We start from the raw sequence: 21,478 nt of genomic DNA on the forward strand, positions 1-21,478 counted from the left end.
CTAAGACGTATAGGGTCCGGCACAACTAATGCCTGTTTTTTATTGCAAAATCTTTTATTACAAAATCATAAGCATGTAATTCTGTAACATAACAATATCACACTCAAGCACACCATATGACATTGTAGGTGAAATGTTCAAATTAAAACTAGAAATTACCACTCCATATTATTACCCTACCAACTACACTCAAGCAGGCCTTACTTCTGCTGGACTGTGTACAGTATGTGCAAGGCATTGTTTCAAGTACTTTACATATATCAAGTAACAATTTTTCCTCAAACAAATCCATTTTCTATTCATTCTGTTTCGCAATCTGAAGGTTGTCTTAAATGTTCCTTTCTCTTAATCCAGTATATCAAACATGTCATCAAGTTACTGTTTTTATTATCTCAAACTTACGTCTGAATTCTCGTAACTATCACCCTATCCTAGGCCCTATCTCATACTTAGTCTATAATCTCATCATTCAAAAATGTCATCTATTATGAAGAAACCTACTGATTTTAGGTTAAAAAAACCCACTACATTAAATGTATATACTGACTATACAATAATAGTAATAGTGATAATAGCTAACACTATGCTAGCACTTTATACCAGGCACTGATTGAAATGTCTTACATGCATTAACCCACTTAATCGTCATAACAACTCTGAGGTAAATACTATTATCTTCATTTTATACTTAGGCACAGAGGCAATATAGTCAATGTCAAAAAAAATGCTAGTATATGAAAATGTGCTTCTTAGAATGAAGAAAATACAGTATGACAACCACTAGAGTTCTTACTTCTGATTCTTCTTTACCACAAATAATCTTGCAAATCAGTGGCAGATTAATCTTCTCCAAACACTACTTGCAACTAAGGACTCTCCTGTTATAAAACCTATTAACTTCTAGATTATGTCCAAATTACTTTGCATGGCATTCAAGGTGCTCTTTAATAGCCCCATTTACTTATGTAGCTTTATCTTCCATAACTCCTGGAAAAATAGATAACCTACTTCCTAGCTCAACCACAAACTGGGGGCTGAACAGCATTAGGGATTACAAATAGAAAACCTAAGTTCCTCCACCGTCTCTCCTGTGATTTAAAACAATTCTCACTAATCTATCAGGGTGCTCTTTTTGGCTGATCCCAGATATAGCTATAATGTTTTCAATCCAGTGTTCCAGACTGCCACAGAATCAAGTTTGCATGTATAAATAAAACTATTTGCTATCGATCCCTGCTTATGTCATTCTTGGTTCTCTATTCTACTTCAACAAAAGTGTGTCATTAGGACAGCAGACAATAGGACTCCAAGATGCCAACAATCATACCAGCAAAGAAGAAGAAGCTCATGGATGTCAAAATAAGGGAGCTGCCAAGCTGGAAACTGATGTGGGATTTTACTCCTAAAGGCACTGTTGGAACATTTCTAAGAGGTTACTATATATTGGTATTACAAGAAGTATGTCAGCCCTGGCTTGTGGGGCTCAGTGGATTGAGTGCCGGCCTGAGAACCAAAGGGTCGCCAGTTCAATTCTCAGTCAGGGCACGTGCCTGGGTTGTGGACCAGGTTCCCTGTAGGATGCACGCAAGAGGCAACCACACATTGATGTTTCTCCCCCTCTCTTTCTCCCTCCCTTCCCCTCTCTAAAAATAAACAAATAAAACCTTTAAAAAAAGAGGTATGTCAGTGTGAAGAAAGGAAGTATCACTGGGGTTTCTATTGTGCTGGCAGGTTAGGCACTTTTCCACTACTGCCTTTCTTACAAACAACTCAACAGTGAGCATCTAGGCAAGTATCACTGAAGAGGGCCCAGTGTGAAAGGAAAAGTCTGCATTCCCGACCATGACCTTCTTTGTCAGGCATCTCAATCTTTGCTAAACGCTTTCACATTCTAATTAAAAATTAACACCCAATAACAGATGACTGGTACAAAAACATACACCCAAAACAAAAAATGACATTTAAGTAAATAATAAGCTAATATTTATTAAGTGCATACTCTGGCAAGTGCTATTCTAAGAACTTTACATTACATTATTCAATAGTTACAACAATTTTTTTTAAAGATACTATTAGGGTCATTTAATCTTTAAAAATTGACCTCAGGAAGGTTAGGTATTTCACCAATGACACACAATTAATGGATATTTCAAGTAAGGACTGGAACCTAAGTGGTTTGAGTCTAGCAGCTCGGGTTCTTAATCACTATACTATACTCCCATCTCTAAACCCTGAATAATTAGTAGGAATGTGGCAGGAATAAAAGGGCTAATGGGGATTCCCAGAAAAAAGAAAAGCACAAAAGAATAAAAAAGCTCAGCTCTGCAAAACAATCAAACAAAAGCAAAAAACCAGTAATGTGGCAACTGAGAGGAGTGAATTGAGGCAGGAAATAAAACTTAGAGAAGTAAGTAAGTATGGCCCCATGAAGTTTTGATGATGTCCAAACTGTTATTTATGTTATTAATAATGGGGAGCCAATACATAAATTTAAGTCAAGAATCTCTCCAAAAGTTGTGTAAGTAGAGAAAGGGAGACCATTAAGAAGTTATTACAGCCCACTACACTTTAATTCTTTTTTAACAAAAAAAGTTATTGCAATTGCCCAGACAGGAAAAACAAGAATTTCAACAAAAGCCAAGATAGCTGAGAAGGAAAGGAGGTGAGGAATTGAAAAAAGGATGTTTAATTAACATCCTGGTAGCCGATTAGGTGAGAGGAATGAGAGGTGAAAACATAAGAAGGACTTGAGTTATAAAGCTTAGACAATAGAGCAGATAAAACTACCATTAACAAAAATAAAGAATAAAAAGGAGAAGCAAATTCTATGGTGGAGGGCCAGATAGAGGAGAAATTGAATATGACATAAATGTAGGGCATCCTGACAATTAGAAATAGAGGTCTGAGGACCAGAAAAAGTTTATGGAATATAAATTCACATCCAGATGAATAGAGAAGACATATGAAGTCAGAAAAGCTTCAGAGACAGTTTTTAGACTAATAAAAAAATGAATCCCTAAAGAGCAAGCAGAAGAAAGGTCAGAAAAAAAGTTAGACAAGAACATCAAAAAGAAAACAGACAAATCAGGGAAGAAAAATGAGTTTCAAGAAGAAGGATGTGGCCCTGGATGGTGTGGTTCAGTGGATTGAGTGCTGGCCTGCAAACCAAAGGGTTGCTGGTTTGATTCCCAGTCAAGGCACATGCCTGGGTTGCAGGCCAGGTCCCCAGTGAGGGGTATGAGATAGGCAACTACACATTGATGTTTCCCACTCTTTCTCCCTCTCTTCCTCTCTCTCTAAAATAAAGAAGAAGGATGTGGTCATCATTGTCAAATGCTATAGTGCATTTTGCCTTTAGTAGGTTTATGTGAAGCTCTAGTGAGGGGCCATTTCAATGGAGGAATGGAGGTGAAAGCCAGACTGCAGTGGGTTAAGAGTGATCAGAAAGTGGACACTTAAAAATGGCAAGTGTTGCTCTAAAAGAAAACAAAGATATAAGGCAACAACTGAAAGGGGAATCTGGAATAATAGTAGAGATCTGAGATTATTTATAAGATGGAAGGTATAGAGATTTAAAAAAGACAAAGAAAAGTGGATAATTGATAAAGGAAAGAGGTAGAGAATGATGTAGTCAACAACTTACATAATAAGACTAGTATCACTGTTACTCAATCACTATTCTAATTAAAAATATTGAGAGAACCAAGATGGAGCCGTAGGTGGACACACTGCGCCTCCTTGCACAACCAGAACTGATGGAAAATCGAACGGCAAGGAAGTCCTAAACCAAGTAAATAAAAAATAAACATTCATCCAGACTGGTAGGAGGGGCGGAGAGGACTCCAATTGCCGTGGCTGGATGAAAAGGGCAGGCAGTCTGACCACTAGCAGACCCTGCAGCCCCATATTCACACAGATAAACCGAGAGGGCTGGACTGAGAGTGGCAGAGAACAGGGAAGGCAGAGCTCTGGTAGCACACCTCGGCCCCACACTTGCGCACAGATAAACCCGGACGAACAGCGGGGAGGGAAGCAGTCCTCATAACCCAGGGCTCCAGCGCGGGGAAATAAAGCCTCAAACCTCTGATTGAAAATGCCCAAGAAGATGGGGAGAAAAGGGAACCCTAGTGCACTGTTGGTGGGAATGCAGACTGGTGAGGCCACTGTGGAAAACAGTATGGAATTTCCTCAGAAAACTAAAAATGGAACTGCCCTTTGACCCAGCAATTCCACTGCTGGGATTATACCCTAAGAACCCCGAAACACCAATCCAAAAGAACCTATGTACCCCAATGTTCATAGCAGCACAATTTACAATAGCCAAGTACTGGAAGCAACCTAAGTGCCCATCAGCAAATGAGTGGATCCAAAACCTATGGTATATTTACACAATGGAGTTTTATGCACCAGAGAGAAAGAAGGAGCTTATACCCTTTGCAACAGCATGGATGAAACTGGAGAGCATTATGTTAAGTGAAACAAGCCAGACGGTGAGGGACAAATACCATATAATCTCACCTTTAACTGGAATATAATAAATAGAATTAAAAAGGAAGCGAAATATAAGCAGAGACATTGAAGTTAAGAACAATCTAACAATGGTCAGGGGGGAGTGGGGAGGGGACAGTGAGGAGAGGGGATTACAGGAACTACTATAAAGGACACATGGACAAAATCAAGGGGGAGGGTGGAGGCGGGGGAGGGAGGGGGGTCAGCTGGGGTGGGGTGGAGAGATGGGGAGAAAGGACACACAACTGTAATTGAATAACAATAAAAAATTAAAATTAAAAAAAAGGAAAAAAAAAAGAAAAGAAAATGCCCATGGGGGTTGGGGCGGCAGCAGGAGAGACTCACAGCCTCACAGGAGAGGTCATTGGAGAGACCCACAGGGGCCTAGGGCGTGCACAAGCCCACCCATTCGGGAACCAGCACCACAGGGGCCCCATTTGATTGTGGGAACCTGGTGGAGAGTGGGCGCCATTGCTCCCTCTCGGCCCCTCCCCCAGGTGCAGGGTCACAGTGCAGCAACCAGCGTTACCCCGCCCCGGTGAACACCTAAGGCTCTGCCCCTTAAAGTAACAGACGCACTAAGACCAAAAAAAAAAAAAAAAAAAGGCCCAAATGACAGAACACTTCAAAGCTCCAGAAAAAATACAACTAAGCGAGGAAGAGATAGCCAGCCTATCGGATGCACAGTTCAAAACACTGGTTATTAAGACGCTCACAGAATTGGTTGAATTTGGTCGAAAACTAGATGAAAAAATGAAGGCTATGCCAAGAGAAACAAAGGAAAATGTACAGGGAACCAATAGTGATGGGAAGGAAACTGGGACTCAAATCAATGGTATGGAGCAGAAGGAAGAAAGAAACATCCAACCAGAAAAGAATGAAGAAACAAGAATTCAGAAAAATCAGGAGAGGCTTAGGAACCTCCAGGATATCTTTAAACGTTCCAACATCCGAATTATAGGGGTGCCAGAAGGAGAAGAGTAAGAACAGAACAACAAATTGAAAACTTATTTGAACAAATAATGAAGGAGAACTTCCCCAATCTGGCAAAGGAAATAGACTTCCAGGAAGTCCAGGAAGCTCAGAGAGTCCCAAAGAAGCTGGACCCAAGGAGGAACACACAATGGCACATCATAATTACATTCCCCAAGATTAAAGATAAGGAGAGAATCTTAGAAGCAGCAAGAGAAAAGGACACAGTTACCTACAAAGGGGTTCCCATAAGACTGTCAGCTGATTTCTCCAAAGAGACCTTTCAGGCAAGAAGGGACTGGCAAGAAGTATTCCAAGTCATGAAAGACAAGGACCTACATCCAAGATTGCTCTCTCCAGCAAAGCTATCATTTAGAATGGAAGGGCAGATAAAGTGCTTCTCAGATAAGGTCAAGTTAAAGGAGTTCATCATCACCAAGCCCTTATTATATGAAATGTTAAAGTGACTTACCTAAGAAAAAGAAAATAAAAAATATGAACAGTAAAAATGACACCAAACTCACAGTTACAAACAACCACACCTAAAACCAAAACAAAAGAAAACTAAGCAAACAACTAGAACAGAAACAGAACCACAGAAATGGAGATCACATGGAGGGTTATCAATAGGGGATTGGGAAGGGGAGAGAGGGAGGAAAGGTACAGAGAATAAATAGCATAAATGATAGGTGGAAAATAGACAGGGGGAGGGTAAGAATAGTGTAGGAAATGTAGAAGCCAAAGAACTTATAAGTATGACCCATGGACATGAACTATAGGGGGGGAATGTGGGAGGGAGGGGGTGGGCAGGATGAAGTTGAGTGAAGCGGCAGAAATGGGACAACTGTAATAGCATAATCAATAAATATATCAAAAAATATCCATTATATATGAACACTTAGAAAGATATTAGTTAGTTTGCATTACTGCATATTGCAAAGTTCCTAAAACCTAAATATATAGGTTTTACTAAATAAATAGTAAAACTTAATATATACATAATTTTAAAATATTGTGTAAGTCTAAATTTTCCCTAACTCAACTCAGCTGTCCTCAGTTAATTTTAGTCTGAATAACTGACGTTTTATTATATCTAAATTTAAATATCACAATAAAGGTCTGTTCAGAAACAGGTCAGTTCACCTCTGAAGCCTAGATTAAGTTCACAGGCACGACAGTTAACTATGCACAAATTCTGACCCCGAACAAATCAGGTTATTTCAGAAGCCCAGTTGGTTTCCTTTTTCCAGTATAAAATTAAGTATGATCATAAACATATATAAATATTTATCTTGGGTGTTAACTTTTAAATTAAAATATTGCAGTATATTTATAAAATCAGACACGTATTTTGTGAGTCATTATGTTGTATCACAGTAGTAATGAGATACATTTGAATACAAATATATATGACATTTCAATAAATCAAATAATCCTTAAAAGTAACTAGGTATATATAACTAGAAACATTTAAACTAAGAACAATGTAACAATAGCAGAGGGGAGTGGGGAGGGGATAGTGGGGAGAGGAGTTTACAGGAGCTACTATAAAGGACACATGGACAAAATCAAGGGGGAGGTTAGAGGTGGGGTAGGGAGGTGGGATTGGCTGGGGTGGTGTGGAGGGATGGGGAGAAAATGCAGACAATTGTAATTGAATAACAACAAAAATTTTTTTAAAAATAACTACGTATAATAATTTTAATGTTCCCTAACATTTTGTTTTAGAAATCAATCATCAAATATACTCAGAAATTCATGTGTTATCACGCTTATAAGAAATTAAAGCTACTAAATTACATCATAGTAATTTATCAACAAGAGGTTAGATTTTCATATTTTACTGTGTATCTTAGTAAAATAATATTAATACATTTCTATAAAAGATTTTTAACAAAGTAATTTATTTCCTGGAATAGCTTTACTTTGAGAAATGCAGTGATTTTATTTTGGCAACAAGGACATTCAATTTTATTTACCAGAGTAGTATGTGATAGTGGCCAAGGAGTCTGAAAGGGTTAATGTAACTCCCCTACAGTCATTTATTTACTCATATAATCTGACTCAATTTATATTCCTGCTCACATAACCTGGCCAATATATTGAAACATTTTTTACTGAGTTTCAGGATCTTCCCTGAAAAACGTACCACCCAAAATTATTTTGGCAACTAAGAAGCAATAATAGAGTAAAACACATATACAACAATCACACAGAGTAACACACATACACAACAATCATACACAGTAACACACATACACAAACACACATACACTTTCAATAAATATACTGAATAACGGCACCATAAGTAAGTTACCATGTAACACAAACAAATCCTATGGCTCAGTCCTTTTATGTGTTAGGACAAAGCTGCACAAGAGCTCTGTATGTTTCAGAACACAGCAAAGCAAAAGAAGCCATCCTTGAGCAAACTCAGTGATAATTTGATAGAAATCTCTAGGGTGGTATATTTTAATATTTAATGAACTATAAATTCAGATTTAGTTCACTAATTTATCTTATGAAAAACCCTTTTGATTCTCAGGAGATAGGTAATTAAGAGAAATTTTCTTTTTGAAAGAAAGACACTTCACAGAAATCAATGTTGTTTTAATCATAAAAATACTGGAAATTGTGAGTAATGGTTTGTATTTGTACTTAACTTAGAGAGCAGTATCTCAACTGTGTGTGTGTGTGTATATATATATATATATATATATATATATTTACATTTTAGGAAAAAATTGTTGACATTCTATTTTTGTTAACTGTCTTAACACTGACATCTTCTGACAGCTGAGGAGAACTACATTATCTCCTTAAAACATTCCCCAGTGACTGACACCTATCTTTGCACCTATTTATTAAGTATGGATGAAATTAACATTTGTTGAATAATGATTATGCAATGGACACTTCAAAGATTATTTCATTTGATCTCTTAGCAACTTACAAAATAACAATGTTATAGAAGGTATGTTTGAGCCATAAAAATAAAATATTTATCAACAAAAGATGCTATGAAATCAAACTATTTATTTATTTATTTATTTAGGAAATTTTTCATTGTATTTTTTCCATTACCACGTATCTCCCATACCCTCTTCCACCTCTCCCCACCCCTCTCCCCACCTGAGGTCACAGAGACCTCTATTAAGACTTTATTGAGAAGTTCACCTAAGTTACTGTAAAATATTTAAAAAACAATAAAACTGTATTGATTTGAAAATGTTTGTTCATTTAACATTAGGCTATTTACAGTAAGTAAATAGGCAGCATAGCATACGCTCTGGGTTCAAATCATGACTCAAATGCTTCTTAGCTAAGTGACCCGAAGCATATTACTTCGCCTCTCTGTGCCTTAATTTCCCCATCTGTAAAATAAAAGTGATAATAACTGTAGTTACTTCAAAAGATTGTTACAAAGATGACATGAGTTGATATTTTTAAAGTATTTAGAACACTGCCTGGAACTTAGTAGGTGCTATTCAAGTGTTTTGATAAATAGACTTTGTATGCTTTTACTATACCAGTAGATTAAATAAATATTAAAAGGGGAAAAGGTTTTCAGGAACATCTATAAAGGACACATAGATGAAACCAAAGTGGAGTAGGATCAAGGGTGGGAGGTGGGGATGGGTGGGGGGCGTGGTGGGAGGAAAAATGGAAACAACTCTACTTGAATAACACTAAAAAAAAAGTTTAAAAAAATTTCTTTTATTAGTTTGAAATACTAAAATTTCCCCACATCATTAGTCATTCATTAACTTTTATCTGTCAACAAATTTTATTGAGCACCTTTGTTCAAGGCCCCATAAACTAAAAGAAAGGGCTCTAAAATTAAGTGCCAGAATGTTAATTTAACTACAGATCTGTAAAAAGTTGGGATAAATAGCCTTTCATCATTACTGACCACGGTTCTGCTTAGAATACCCTTCCCTTTTTCCCTATGTGTTTTATTTCTTCATTATCTCCCCTATTGACCAGGTCACATGAGGCTCATTAAGAAGATTCAGTAATTACTTGTTGAAGGATGAAACTTATCACATACTTCCTATCACATTTAAATATTTTTGTTTTGGTCATATGATACTACTTTCAAATATACATTATAATCCCACATAAGGAAACAGATCAATGTGCATGAAGACCCAATGCTAGCAAACAGAGAAAAACATGAAATGTATTCCTACTTATTAGTGATATAAACTTCAAATTACTACCTATAATTTAGCTTACAACTATGCATTCTGGTAAAATTATTATTATTTTTAAATAAAAATTAGGCTTTGGGAAACAGAAAAGGTGCAGTAAGACAAGAGAATTTGCTATTTATGGATGAGGAGCTTGTCTGCACTGTTCATTTGAGTCAGAAATTCCAATAGTGGATTCAGACTAGTACTAAAGATTATTCCAATTTCAATGACTGGCATCTGCAAATCAGCAGACCTAAACCACAAACTATGAAGGTTGGAACAGTAAAAATTTCATCAAAACTATGCTAACTAGAAATGTGGGATAATTCAGATGGTCTCAGCTTTTATGACATCTACTAATGTAATAAGAAGATAATAAAATGGCAGGGAAAACACTTTAAATCTTCTGTAGAACCATATAAATAATGATTACATAAAAACAATTAAATGCTAATTGTCAACTATTTATTGAAACAAACCCAATGAAGACCTTTTTGGGGCAGTTCTTTTAAAACATTATCACATATATCTTCCGACCAAGATGGAGACGTAGGTAGACACACTGTGCCTCCTCGCACAACCGAAAGAAGGACAACAACAATGTAAAAACAAAAAACAATCAGAACTGACAGCAAATCAAACTGTATGGAAGTCCAACAACCAAGGAGATAGAGAAGAAACATTCCTCCAGAGGAGTAGGAGGGGTGGAGACGGGCAGCCGGGGTGGAGAGGACTCGCGCCAAGGTGGCGGCTGGTAGACCCAGCGAAATGGCGCATTGTGGGACTAGGCAGGCTAGGCTGCAGCTAGCAGAGCCCACAAGGTGGTGCCTGGCAGACCCTGTGGACCAACATTCGCGCAAAGATAAACCGTGAGGAACGGCGGGGGAGCAAAGCAGACCTCACAATCCAGGGCTCTGCCGTAGGGAAATAAAGCCTCAAACCTCTGATTGAAAACACCCATGCAGGTTGAGGCGGCAGCGGGAGAAACTCCCAGCCTCACAGGAGAGTTCATTGGACAGAAAGACCCACAGGGGCCTAGAGCATGCACAAGCCGACCCACTCGGGAATCAGCACCAGAGGGGCCCAGTTTGATTGTGGGTAGCTGAGGGAGTGACTGAAATCCGGCAGAGAGTGGAGCAAATGCCATTGCTCCCTCTCGGACCCCTCGTCAACTTACTGTGTCATAGCACAGAGACCAGCGTTATCCCGCCCTGGTGAACACCTAAGGCTCCACCCCTTTACATAACAAGCACGCCAAGACAAAAAAAAAAATGGTCCAAATGAAAGAACAGATCAAAGCTCCAGAAAAAATACAACTAAGCAATGAAGAGATAGCCAACCTATCAGATGCACAGTTCAAAACACTGGTAATCAGGAAGCTTACAGAATTGGTTGAATTTGATTGCAAATTAGATGAAAAAATGAAGGCTATGCCAAGAGAAACAAAGGAAAATGTACAGGGAACCAATAATGATGGGAAGGAAACTGGGACGCAAATCAACGGTGTGTGCCAGAAGGAAGAAAGAAACATCCAACCAGAAAAGAATGAAGAAACAAGAATTTAAAAAAATGAGGAAAGGCTTAGGAACCTCTAGGATATCTTGAAACATACCAACATCCGAATTATAGGGGTACCACAAGGAGAAAAGGAAGAAAAAAAAATTGAAAACTTATTTGAACAAATAATGAAGGAGAACTTCCCTAATCTGGCAAAGGAAATAGACTTCCAGGAAGTCCAGGAAGCTCAGAGAGTCCCAAAGAAGCTAGGCCCAAGGAAGAACACACCAAGGCACAACATAATTACATTACCCAAGATTAAAGATAAGGAGAGAATCTTAGAAACAGCAAGAGAAAAGGACACAGTTACCTACAAAGAAGTTCCCATAAGACTGTCAGCAGATTTCTCAAAAGAGACCTTACAGGCAAGAAGGGGCTGGAAAGAAGTATTTGAAGTCATGAAAGGCAAGGACCTACATCCAAGATTACTCTATCTAGCAAAGCTTTCATTTAGAATGGAAAGGCAGATAAAGTCCTTCCCAGATAAGGTTACGTTAAAGGAGTTCATCATCACCAAGCCCTTATTATATGAAATGTTGAAGGGATTTATCTAAGAAAAAGAAGATAAAAATAGGAATAGTAAAATGACAGCAAACTCACAGTTATTAAAACCACCTAAAACAAAAACAAAAGCAAACTAAGCTGTTGGGAATCGTCCTGCCTGGTTTCAGAGGCTGTAACCCTCCATGATTAAGGCTGAGTCAGAGTTGGGACCATAAGCCACTAAGGAGACAAAGCTTGTCTCCCTGGCAGAAGTGCCACCTCTGCCCACTTCACACTGCTTGGCCCTGAGCTTGGCCACTTAGCCAATGACAGGTAAGAATCCTCAAGGGAGGATCAACCTAAGACAGGTTCTGGTCACGGAAGAGGCCCGCAGGGAAGGACTCGGGGGGCTGTGGAAAAAGGGGGTGATGGACCCTCGCCCCTCGGCTTTGAAATAGCCTGAGTCCTCATTCTGCCTGCAAGAAGTCTCCTAATCTCTTGGCTGCCTTACTTCCCTTGCCTGACTTAAGCCTGAAGCAATAACAGAGGGCAGTGCAGTCCTGTGCTGGGAGGGGCGGATTCCCTGGGGAATCAGGCCTAAGAAAAATACATACATTCCTGTGAAACCTACTTAATCTGTACCCTCAGTTTGAAAGATAAGGGTCCAGACCTGAGATGAGTCTGGCGCCTAAAGTTTTATGGCCCTCTAACTAATTGGCTGTAACTCAGAATAAGCCCTCAAAATTCTCTGTAAATCATGTATTGTTTAACCCTTACTGGCTGACAATGATTGATGAGCTTTATCCGTATTCCTGTGCAAATGAACCTAATAAAAGCCCCTGGAGAGAAAGGCTCTGGGCCCTTCTCCTTTGAGAGAAGCGGCCACCTTTCCTCCCCAAGCAGATCATGTCTTGGTAGTCTTTTTCTTCATCTGTGGCGGACCAGGGGGCTGCATTAAAGCCCCCTGACACTAAGCAAACAACTGGAATAGGAACAGAACCACAGAAATGGAGATCACATGGAGGGTTATCAACAGGGGAGTGGGAGGGGGAGAGATGGGGGAAAGGTATAGAGAATAAGTAACATAAAAGGTAGGTAGAAAATAGACAGGGGGAGGGTAAGAATAGTGTAGGAAATGTAGAAGCCAAAGAACTTATAAGTATGACCCATGGACATGAACTATAGGGGGGGAATGTGGGAGGGAGGGGGTAGGCAGGATGGAGTGGAGTGAGGGGGGGGGAATGGGACAACTATAATAGCATAATCAATAAATATATTTAAAAAAACATTATCACATATTGTTACAACTAACAGTGTAGAAAACATTACATCTTTCTTATAAAGAATTCAGTAATCCACAATTCAGACTGATCTACTCAGTCTTAATTATTCTGCATTACTGAAATGTAGATATAACTGGATCACATTACCACACACATGTAGGAAATAAAGATAACACATTTACTATATGTAACTAGAGTTATATTCTACCTTAGTAACATAAAGTAAAACTGATAAAATGAAAACTCATTTCAAAGTAAATTTTACAATTTTAAAGTACCTTAAAATATTCTTTTCTAATCTGTTTGCTCCGCCTCCTTTCTTCACTCTGCCAAATTATAGGTTGAGATTCTGGCCATCGCTGTTCATCTGCATGATCCCTCTGATTTCCTAAGGACTGTAATGAGACAATTTCTTTTAAGTAAATAAATGAAGCCAAAATCTTAAGTATAGTAGTAATTTAATATCCTCTTACCTGCCATGTGAGAGGTGATAATGGTGAATTAACTTCATTTGCTAAGACACTAAAAAAAAAAAAAATCAAAGATGCCTTAATATGGTAAAATATTTAGAATTACCTTTACATATACATTATAAACATGACAAAAGATTATAAAATTGTCTTTTTTAAACCAGAAATCTAAAGAATTTATTCATGCCTATGTTTTGAACTAATAACATGAAACTTAAAGTTGATAAAAACATATTGAAATCTCCAATGAATTATAATCATTACAAAAACAACAAAATGGGCGTATTTCGTATTACATTATGCATAGGACTATTCTAAGGACTTTTTAGAGGCCAAAATAAGTATAATACATAGAGACATAAAAAGAACACACAAGATATTTATTATATCAAAATCATCACCCATAACAAAACAAAACAAAAAAAACAAGTAATTCTTTTTTGCCTATTGAATGACTGATTATGAACCTGTAACCTTTCATTCCAACATACAGGGGCTATGGTAGAAATTCTTTTTATCCAGTTTTTTTTGGAGTGAGGTAAAGTGCATGCCATTGTTACGTAGCAGATTTGAACAGACTCCGAGTTCCTTTAGAAAAAACACAAACAAAATGCCCACTAGAGACAGTATTATTCAACACTGTTATAAAACTTCTGTTCAGTACAGGAATAAAAGAACATTTAAAAATTAGAAAGGAATGAATTTCTAAAATTTACAGGGAACATAATTGTCCAAGAGAAAAACATTACAAAAAGTCTATTATTATTAAGAGAAGGTTAGCAGTTACAGAAAAATATATGTTAATAACTTTTATATATCAATTATAACAAGTTATAAAATATATTAGAAAAAATCTCATAAAAGGAAGGAAAGGTTATACCTAGGGAAAAAATAGTGAACTGGACATGCACAATATCTATATGAAAAAACTACAACTGTCTAGTAAGGAATTTGAATGACTAGAAAGGTCTTAGAAAGACTAAATATTATAGGTAGCTGATCACCGAAATAAACTCCAATAATTTAAAAAACCAAGAAGTATTTTTGGGCTTGTTTTGGAAATTCAATAAGAGTTACAAAGTTAATTTGGAAGAATGGATAGCCAAGAAAAGTTAAGTTATATAATAAAGAGGACTTACCTACTAGGAAATTACATATTTACATTCTATTAAATTACAGAAATAAATTAGTACTATCTCTGGAATCTATATATTTTTCAGTACAAGAGGTGTACAGGACTGCAAATCGAACAACTTATGATAAAAATGAAATATAACGTCATTGTGGAAATGATGGATTATGTAACAAATATTGTTCAGACTACTAGTTAACCAATTGTAAAATACACGCAGAAAGAACAAAGAAAAAGGAAGAGGAGGAGAGGGAGTAAGACAAGAGAGAGAGGAAGGGAGAGAGGGAGAAAGGAAAAAAACTAGATTTCTTACTCTATATCAAATATCAACATTAACTGAAAGGTTTAAATATAAATTAAACATGAAATAAATATCTGAAAAATATGGGCAGTAATTTTTAAATGTTTGGGTGAAGAGGGACTGTGTGGAAAACAATCAAAATTAAATATTGACAAATTACATAAAATGTAAAAATTAGTCTTTGCACCTGGACAAGATAGAATTAACAGTGACCAGGTTTATACCCTGACTGAAAACAATAAAAGAATAGAAAAAATATATGAAACTATACTCTCCAAGACATTAAATACCAGGGGAAAAAGACAGCTATCCCTTGGACATTGGTAACAAACAAGGCAAACCTCACAATTGAGTCAGATTGCTATAGGAAGAGGATTTCCAGGCCACAGGCCAGAGAGGGGGAACCAAGGTGGGGTCTGTGGAGCTCCCTGAATTGAGGAAAGAAAGCTGGGAACCGGGGAAAACAGGTGGATGGAGTTAACAGGATAAGGTAACAGAAAAAAGAGTAATGTAGAGAAAGAACTTAAGAGCTCTACAGACGCATCCTTCAAATTTTGGCCAAGTAATGACTGATCACTGATCATACATGTGAAGAAACTATCCTAGGCAAAAGAATCAGCAGAAAAATTAAAGTACTTTTCAGACTCACAGAGGGCTAGAAGTAGTACCAGTTTCCACTAGCCAGACTGGAAAACCTTATAGTTAATGGGATATCAGGTAGAGTATTATGCAAGGTATTACCTCATTAATGGGGCAAATTTGATCCTAGATGAAATGCCTCACTGTAATCACTTGTTATGTCATCACACATAACAAGTCATAAAACCAAGTCCCCAAAATATCAAATTGCTTTTCAATAATTTATCAACATCCCAACCAGCCTTGGCCAGGAAAATCAGTTGGTTAGAGCAATGTCCTGATAAACTAAGGTTGTGGGTTCAATCTCCAGTGAGGGCACATACAAGAACCAACCAATGAATGCATAAACAAGTGGAACAGCAAATTGATGTCTCCCTCTCCCTCTCTCTCTCTCTCTCTCTCTCTCCTCTTTCTCTCTTTCTATAAAATGAATAAATAAAAAATTAAAATAAAGTCTTTAATTACTACCCAAAGCAATCTACAGATTCAATGAAATTCTTATCAAGATATCAACGGTATATTTCACAGAACTAGAACAAATATTCAAAAAAATGTATATGGTACCACAAAAGACCCCAAATAGCAACAACGATCTTGAGAAAGAAGAACAAAGTTGAGGAATCATGCTACCTAATACCAAACTTTACTACAAGACCATAGTTATAAAAACAACATAGTACTGGCATAAAAACAGACATATAGATCAATGGAACAGAATCGAAAGCCCAGAAATAAAACCATGCCTTTATAGTCAATTAATATTTGACAAAGGAGGGAATAACATACAAGGGGTGAAATATAATTCATTCAGTAAAAGGTGTTGGGAAAATTATATAGATATGTGCAAAAAACAAATGAAACTAGAACTCCTTCTTACGCCACACACCAGAATAAACTCAAAATGGATTAAAGACTTAAATGTTAGACTTGAAACCATAAAAGTCCTAGAAGAAAACATAGGTAGTAAAATCTTGGACTTTTCTGACACATCTTTGTGGGCAAAGAAAAGAAAAGAAAAAGTAAACAAATTGGAATAAATCAAACTAAAATTTTTTGCACAACCAAGGCAACTATCAAACAAAATTAAGAGAGCCCACAGAATGGGAGAACATATTCACCGATACATCTGATAAGGTATTGCTATCCAAAATTTATAAAGAACTTCTAAAACTCAAAACCAAAAAAAAATAATAATAATAAAACAGACTAATTGAAAAATGGGTAAAGGACCTGAACAGATACTTCAAAGGAGGACATGGCAATGGCCCATAGACATATGAAAGGATGCTCAACACCACTAATCACCAGGGAGACACAAATTAAAACCACAATGAGATATCATCTCATACCTGTCAGAATGGCGATCACCAAAAAATCAACAAACAACAAGTATTGGCAAAGATGTGGGAAAAAAGGAATGCTCATACACTGTTGGTGGGAAGCATATCGGTGCAGCCACTGTGGGAAGCAGTATGGAGTTACTTCAAAAAATTGATAGCCAGAGACATTGAAATTAAGAACAAATTGACAGTAACCAGAGAGAAGTGGGGAGGGGATAATTGGGGGAGAAGGGGGGAGGGTTTTCAAGAACATATGTAAAGGACACATGGACAAAACCAAGGGGGGTTGGATCAGGGTTTGGGAGTTGGGGATGGTTGCGGTGGGGTGGATGGAGACAACTGTCCTTGGACAACAATAAAAAGTTAAAAAAATTAAATTATAAATAAACAAAATGGCAAGAAAAATTAAATGGACTACCTTATGACCAAGTAATTCCATTCTGGGAATATATTTGAAGAAACCCAAAACAGTAATTTCAAGGAATATATGCACCCCTGTGATTACTGCAGTATTATTTATAATAGACAAGCTTTGGAAGCAACTCAAGTGCCCATCAGTAGACAAGTGGATAAAAGATGGTGGTACATATATACAATGGAATATTACTCAGCTCTGAAAAAGAATGCAACCTTACTATTTGCAACACCATGATGGTCCTAGAGGGTATTATGCTAACTGAAGTCAGTCAGTCAGAGAAAGACAGGTACCATTTTATTTCATTCATATGTGGAATCTAATGAAAACAGTGCACTAACAAGAAAAATAGAGACGGACTCATAGATAGAGCAGGCTGACAGTTCTGGAGCGGGGCTAGGGGGTGGAAGGGGCAAGCAAAAAACAAAGAAAAAGAGGAAGACCTCAAGGACATTGATAACAATATGGTGACTGAAGGGCATTGGTGGGAGTAGAAGAGGGTATAAGGTGGATAAGTGGTAATGGGAAAAAAACCCAATAAATATAATGTAAAAAGAGAAAGCTGCAGTGACTATATTAATATAAGAATAACAGACTTCAGAGCAAAAATTATTACCAAGAATATAAAGAAAGTCATTTCATAATATCAAAGGTGTAAATTCAACAAGATGATGTTACAATGTTCAATTTTATATATCTAATAACAGCTTCAGAATAGATAAAGAAAAAATGATATAAATTTAAGGAGAAAAATCAAATCCACAAGTAATTTTGGAGATTTTAGTAGTCTTCATAACTGATAAAGCCAACATCGTACATCCAAGTGGAGGTGTTGAGTAAGCAACAAGTAATAATATTCATGGACACACATAAAATAAAAGATCTAAAGAGAATATACCAAAATATTATGAATTATCATTTCTGCTGAGAGGATAATGGGTGACGTTTGTTTTTTTATTTTTTCCTTTGTGTTTAAATTTTCCACTTTCTCGACAATAATGCTACATTACTCTTACAATCAAGAAGAACTAAAAATGTTCTGTTTTGTTTTGTTTTTTTATAATTCTTCACATTGACTATTTAAAAAATTTTTTATTGTTATTCAATTACAGTTGTCTGCCTTTTCTCCCCATCCCTCCACCCCACCCCAGCCAAAACCACCTCCCTCCCCTGCCTCCACCCTCCCCCTTGATTTTGTCCATGTGTCCTTTATAGTAGTTCCTGTAATCCCCGCTTCCCACTGTCCTCTCCCCACTCCCCTCTGGTTATTGTTAAATTGTTCTTAACTTCAATGTCTCTGGTTATATTTTGTTTGCTTTTTTCTTCTGTTGATTATGTTCCAGTTAAAGGTGAGATCATATGGTATCTGTCCCTCACCACCTGGCTTATTTCACTTAGCATAATGCTCTCCAGTTCCATCCATGCTGTTGCAAAGGGTATAAGCTCCTTCTTTCTCTCTGCTGCGTAGAATTCCATTGTGTAAATGTACCATAGTTTTTTGATCCACTCATTTACTTAGGTTGTTTCCAGTATTTGGCTACTGTAAAAATGTTCTGTTTTGTTTTTAAATAAGGAATTGGGTAATTGTTTTGAAAATGAGTACAAGTAATAATGCTGTATAGAAAAGGCCAGAATTGGATATCACAATTTTGAGGTTGAGGCAGTTCAGGCTTTCTCAAGAGAATGTTAGGAACCTGGAAAGGAAGCTTAGAATGGGAATGAAAGGAACTGAGAAAAAAGGTAGTAACAGAAATTTTTGTTGTTGTTGTTCATTCAGACTTTTGTTTTTATTTTTTTATCCTTCCACCACAGTTGACATTCAATATTATTCAGACTTTTAAACATGTCATAAACACATCTCCTAAATCCTCCGAATCCTTTTTTATTTGGCTGGCTGGCTGGTTTGCAAAATGCATGGCACATGTGATGTTTCTCTGAGCTGCTGTTTCACTGCTGGCAGGTTGGGACACTCTGGCGGGTCACAAAGATGTTCTTTGATTGTATGCCATCTGCATCATAGACCATGTAAACCATGAGAGTACATAGTGCTCCGAACTAGTCGAAGGCCCGTCTTGGATCTAGAGGTAACCGGTAAAGATGACAGCAGTCAAGAGCTACATGATGTTTCCCTGGCATACTTCTAATTTTAAATGTACTGGTTCTTTCTGTGGGACTGCTGATTAAGATGTTAAAGGTGGGTTTGGGGTAATGTGGATGTCACCCAGGCCTGGTTCTTGATGCAGAAGCAAACTATTTCTAACGAGCAAAGTTTTCAACTTAATGTAAAGCTCGTCCTCCTATAGAATCGTATCTGGATTTAACATGTAATGCTTTCCCCACGAGACAAGACTCCAGAAGCTCATTCAATGTGGATCAGATTTTCAGAGATATACTTTACAATTTATAACTTTTAGTTCATTTTGGAGGAGTTGTAGACAAATGTAAAGACTTAGTTCCTTGAAGGGAGGAGAGTGAAAGTACAGAAGAGAAAAACTCAGTAGAAATGTGGGGCCACAGGGCTTAATATAGAAAGTATCAGTCAGCAATGGATGAGAGATGGTGGTAATTTTGTAATTACCATCGTGGTGGTAATTGAATCAGTTACCAAGATACATTTCATTGACTGTTCTATAACTCTAAGAGTCCTCTATGAGACTACAAATTTTAGTGGTCACAATACCTGATATCAAACTGTATTACAAGGCCACTATAATCAAAACAGCCTAGTACTGGCATAAAAACAGGCACACAGACCAATGGAACAGAACAGAGAGCCCAGAAAGAAACTCAAGTCTTTATGGTCAATTAATATTAGACAAAGGAGGCAGGAGCATAAAATGGAGCAAAAACAGCCTCTTCAACAGATGGTGTTGGGAGATCTGGACAGCTACGTGCAAAAAAATGAGACTCGATCACCAACTTACACCATACACAAAAATAAACTCAAGATGGATAAAAGACTTAAATATAAGTTGTAACACCATAAAAGTCCTAGAGGAAAATATTGGCAGGAAAATCTCAGACATTCCACGCAGCAACATCCTCACAGACATGTCCCCTAAAGCGAGGACATAAAGGAAAGAATAAACAAATGGGACCTCATCAAAATAAAAAGCTTCTGCATGGCTAAAGAAAACAGCATTAAAATACAAAGAGAACCAACCGTATGGGAAAACATATTTGCCAATGATACCTCAGACAAGCGCCTGATCTCCAAAATATATAAAGAACTCACACGACTGCACTCCAGGAAGATAAACAACCCAATTGAAAAATGGGCAAAGGACTTGAACAGACACTTCTCCAAGGAAGACATACAGAGGGCCAAGAGACATATGAAAAGATGCTCAGCATCACTAGCCATCAGAGAGATGCAACTTAAAACCACAATGAGGTACCATCTCATACCAGTCAGAGTGGCCAACATAAACAAATCCACAAACAAATGTTGGAGAGGATGCGGAGAAAAGGGAACCCTAGTGCACTGTTGGTGGGAATGCAGACTGGTGAGGCCACTGTGGAAAACAGTATGGAATTTCCTCAGAAAAGTAAAAATAGAACTGCCCTCTGACCCAGCAATTCCGCTGCTGGGATTATACCCTAAGAACCCTGAAACACCAATCCAAAAGAACCTGTGCACCCCAATGTTCATAGCAGCACAATTTACAATAGCCAATATCGGAAGCAACCTAAGTGCTCATCAGCAAATGAGTGAATAAAAAACTATGGTACATTTACACAATGGAATTCTAGGCAGCAGAGAGAAAGAAGGAGCTCCTACCCTTTGCAACAGCATGGATGGAACTGGAGAGCACTATGCTAAGTGAAATAAGCCAGGTGGTGAGGGACAAATACCATATGATCTCACCTTTAACTGGAACATAATCAATAGAAGAAAAAAGCAAACAAAATATAACCAAAGACACTGAAGTTAAGAACAATCTAACTATAACCAGAGGGGACTGGGGAGAGGACAGTGGGGACAGGGGTTTACAGGAACTACTATAAAGGACACATGGAGAAAATCAAGTGGGATGTTGGAGGAGGGGGAGGGAGGTAGGTTCGGCTAGGGTGGGGGGGTGGAGGGATGGGGAGAAAAGGCAGGGAACTGTAATTGAATAACAATAAAAAGTTTAAAAATTTTTGGTGCATTTATACCATGGAATACTATGCAGCGGAGA

At 37.5% G+C, this 21,478-nt stretch overlaps 1 protein-coding gene across 2 annotated transcripts in view; it reads right to left on the reverse strand.

Moving 5' to 3' along the window:
* The window catches only part of LRCH2 (leucine rich repeats and calponin homology domain containing 2), a 141,790-nt gene that overhangs the window by 15,519 nt on the left and 104,793 nt on the right, over positions 1-21,478 (reverse strand). For both annotated transcript variants that reach the window (XM_024564416.3, XM_045198660.2), the window contains exons 12-13: positions 13,474-13,522; positions 13,279-13,395 (exon numbers count right to left, since the gene is read on the reverse strand). In XM_024564416.3, the coding sequence (XP_024420184.2) occupies positions 13,279-13,395; positions 13,474-13,522 (166 nt within the window). The remainder of the gene's footprint in view (positions 1-13,278; positions 13,396-13,473; positions 13,523-21,478) is intronic.

This window comes from Desmodus rotundus, chromosome X (genome assembly GCF_022682495.2).
Source record: "Desmodus rotundus isolate HL8 chromosome X, HLdesRot8A.1, whole genome shotgun sequence".
Lineage (NCBI taxonomy): Eukaryota > Metazoa > Chordata > Mammalia > Chiroptera > Phyllostomidae > Desmodus > Desmodus rotundus.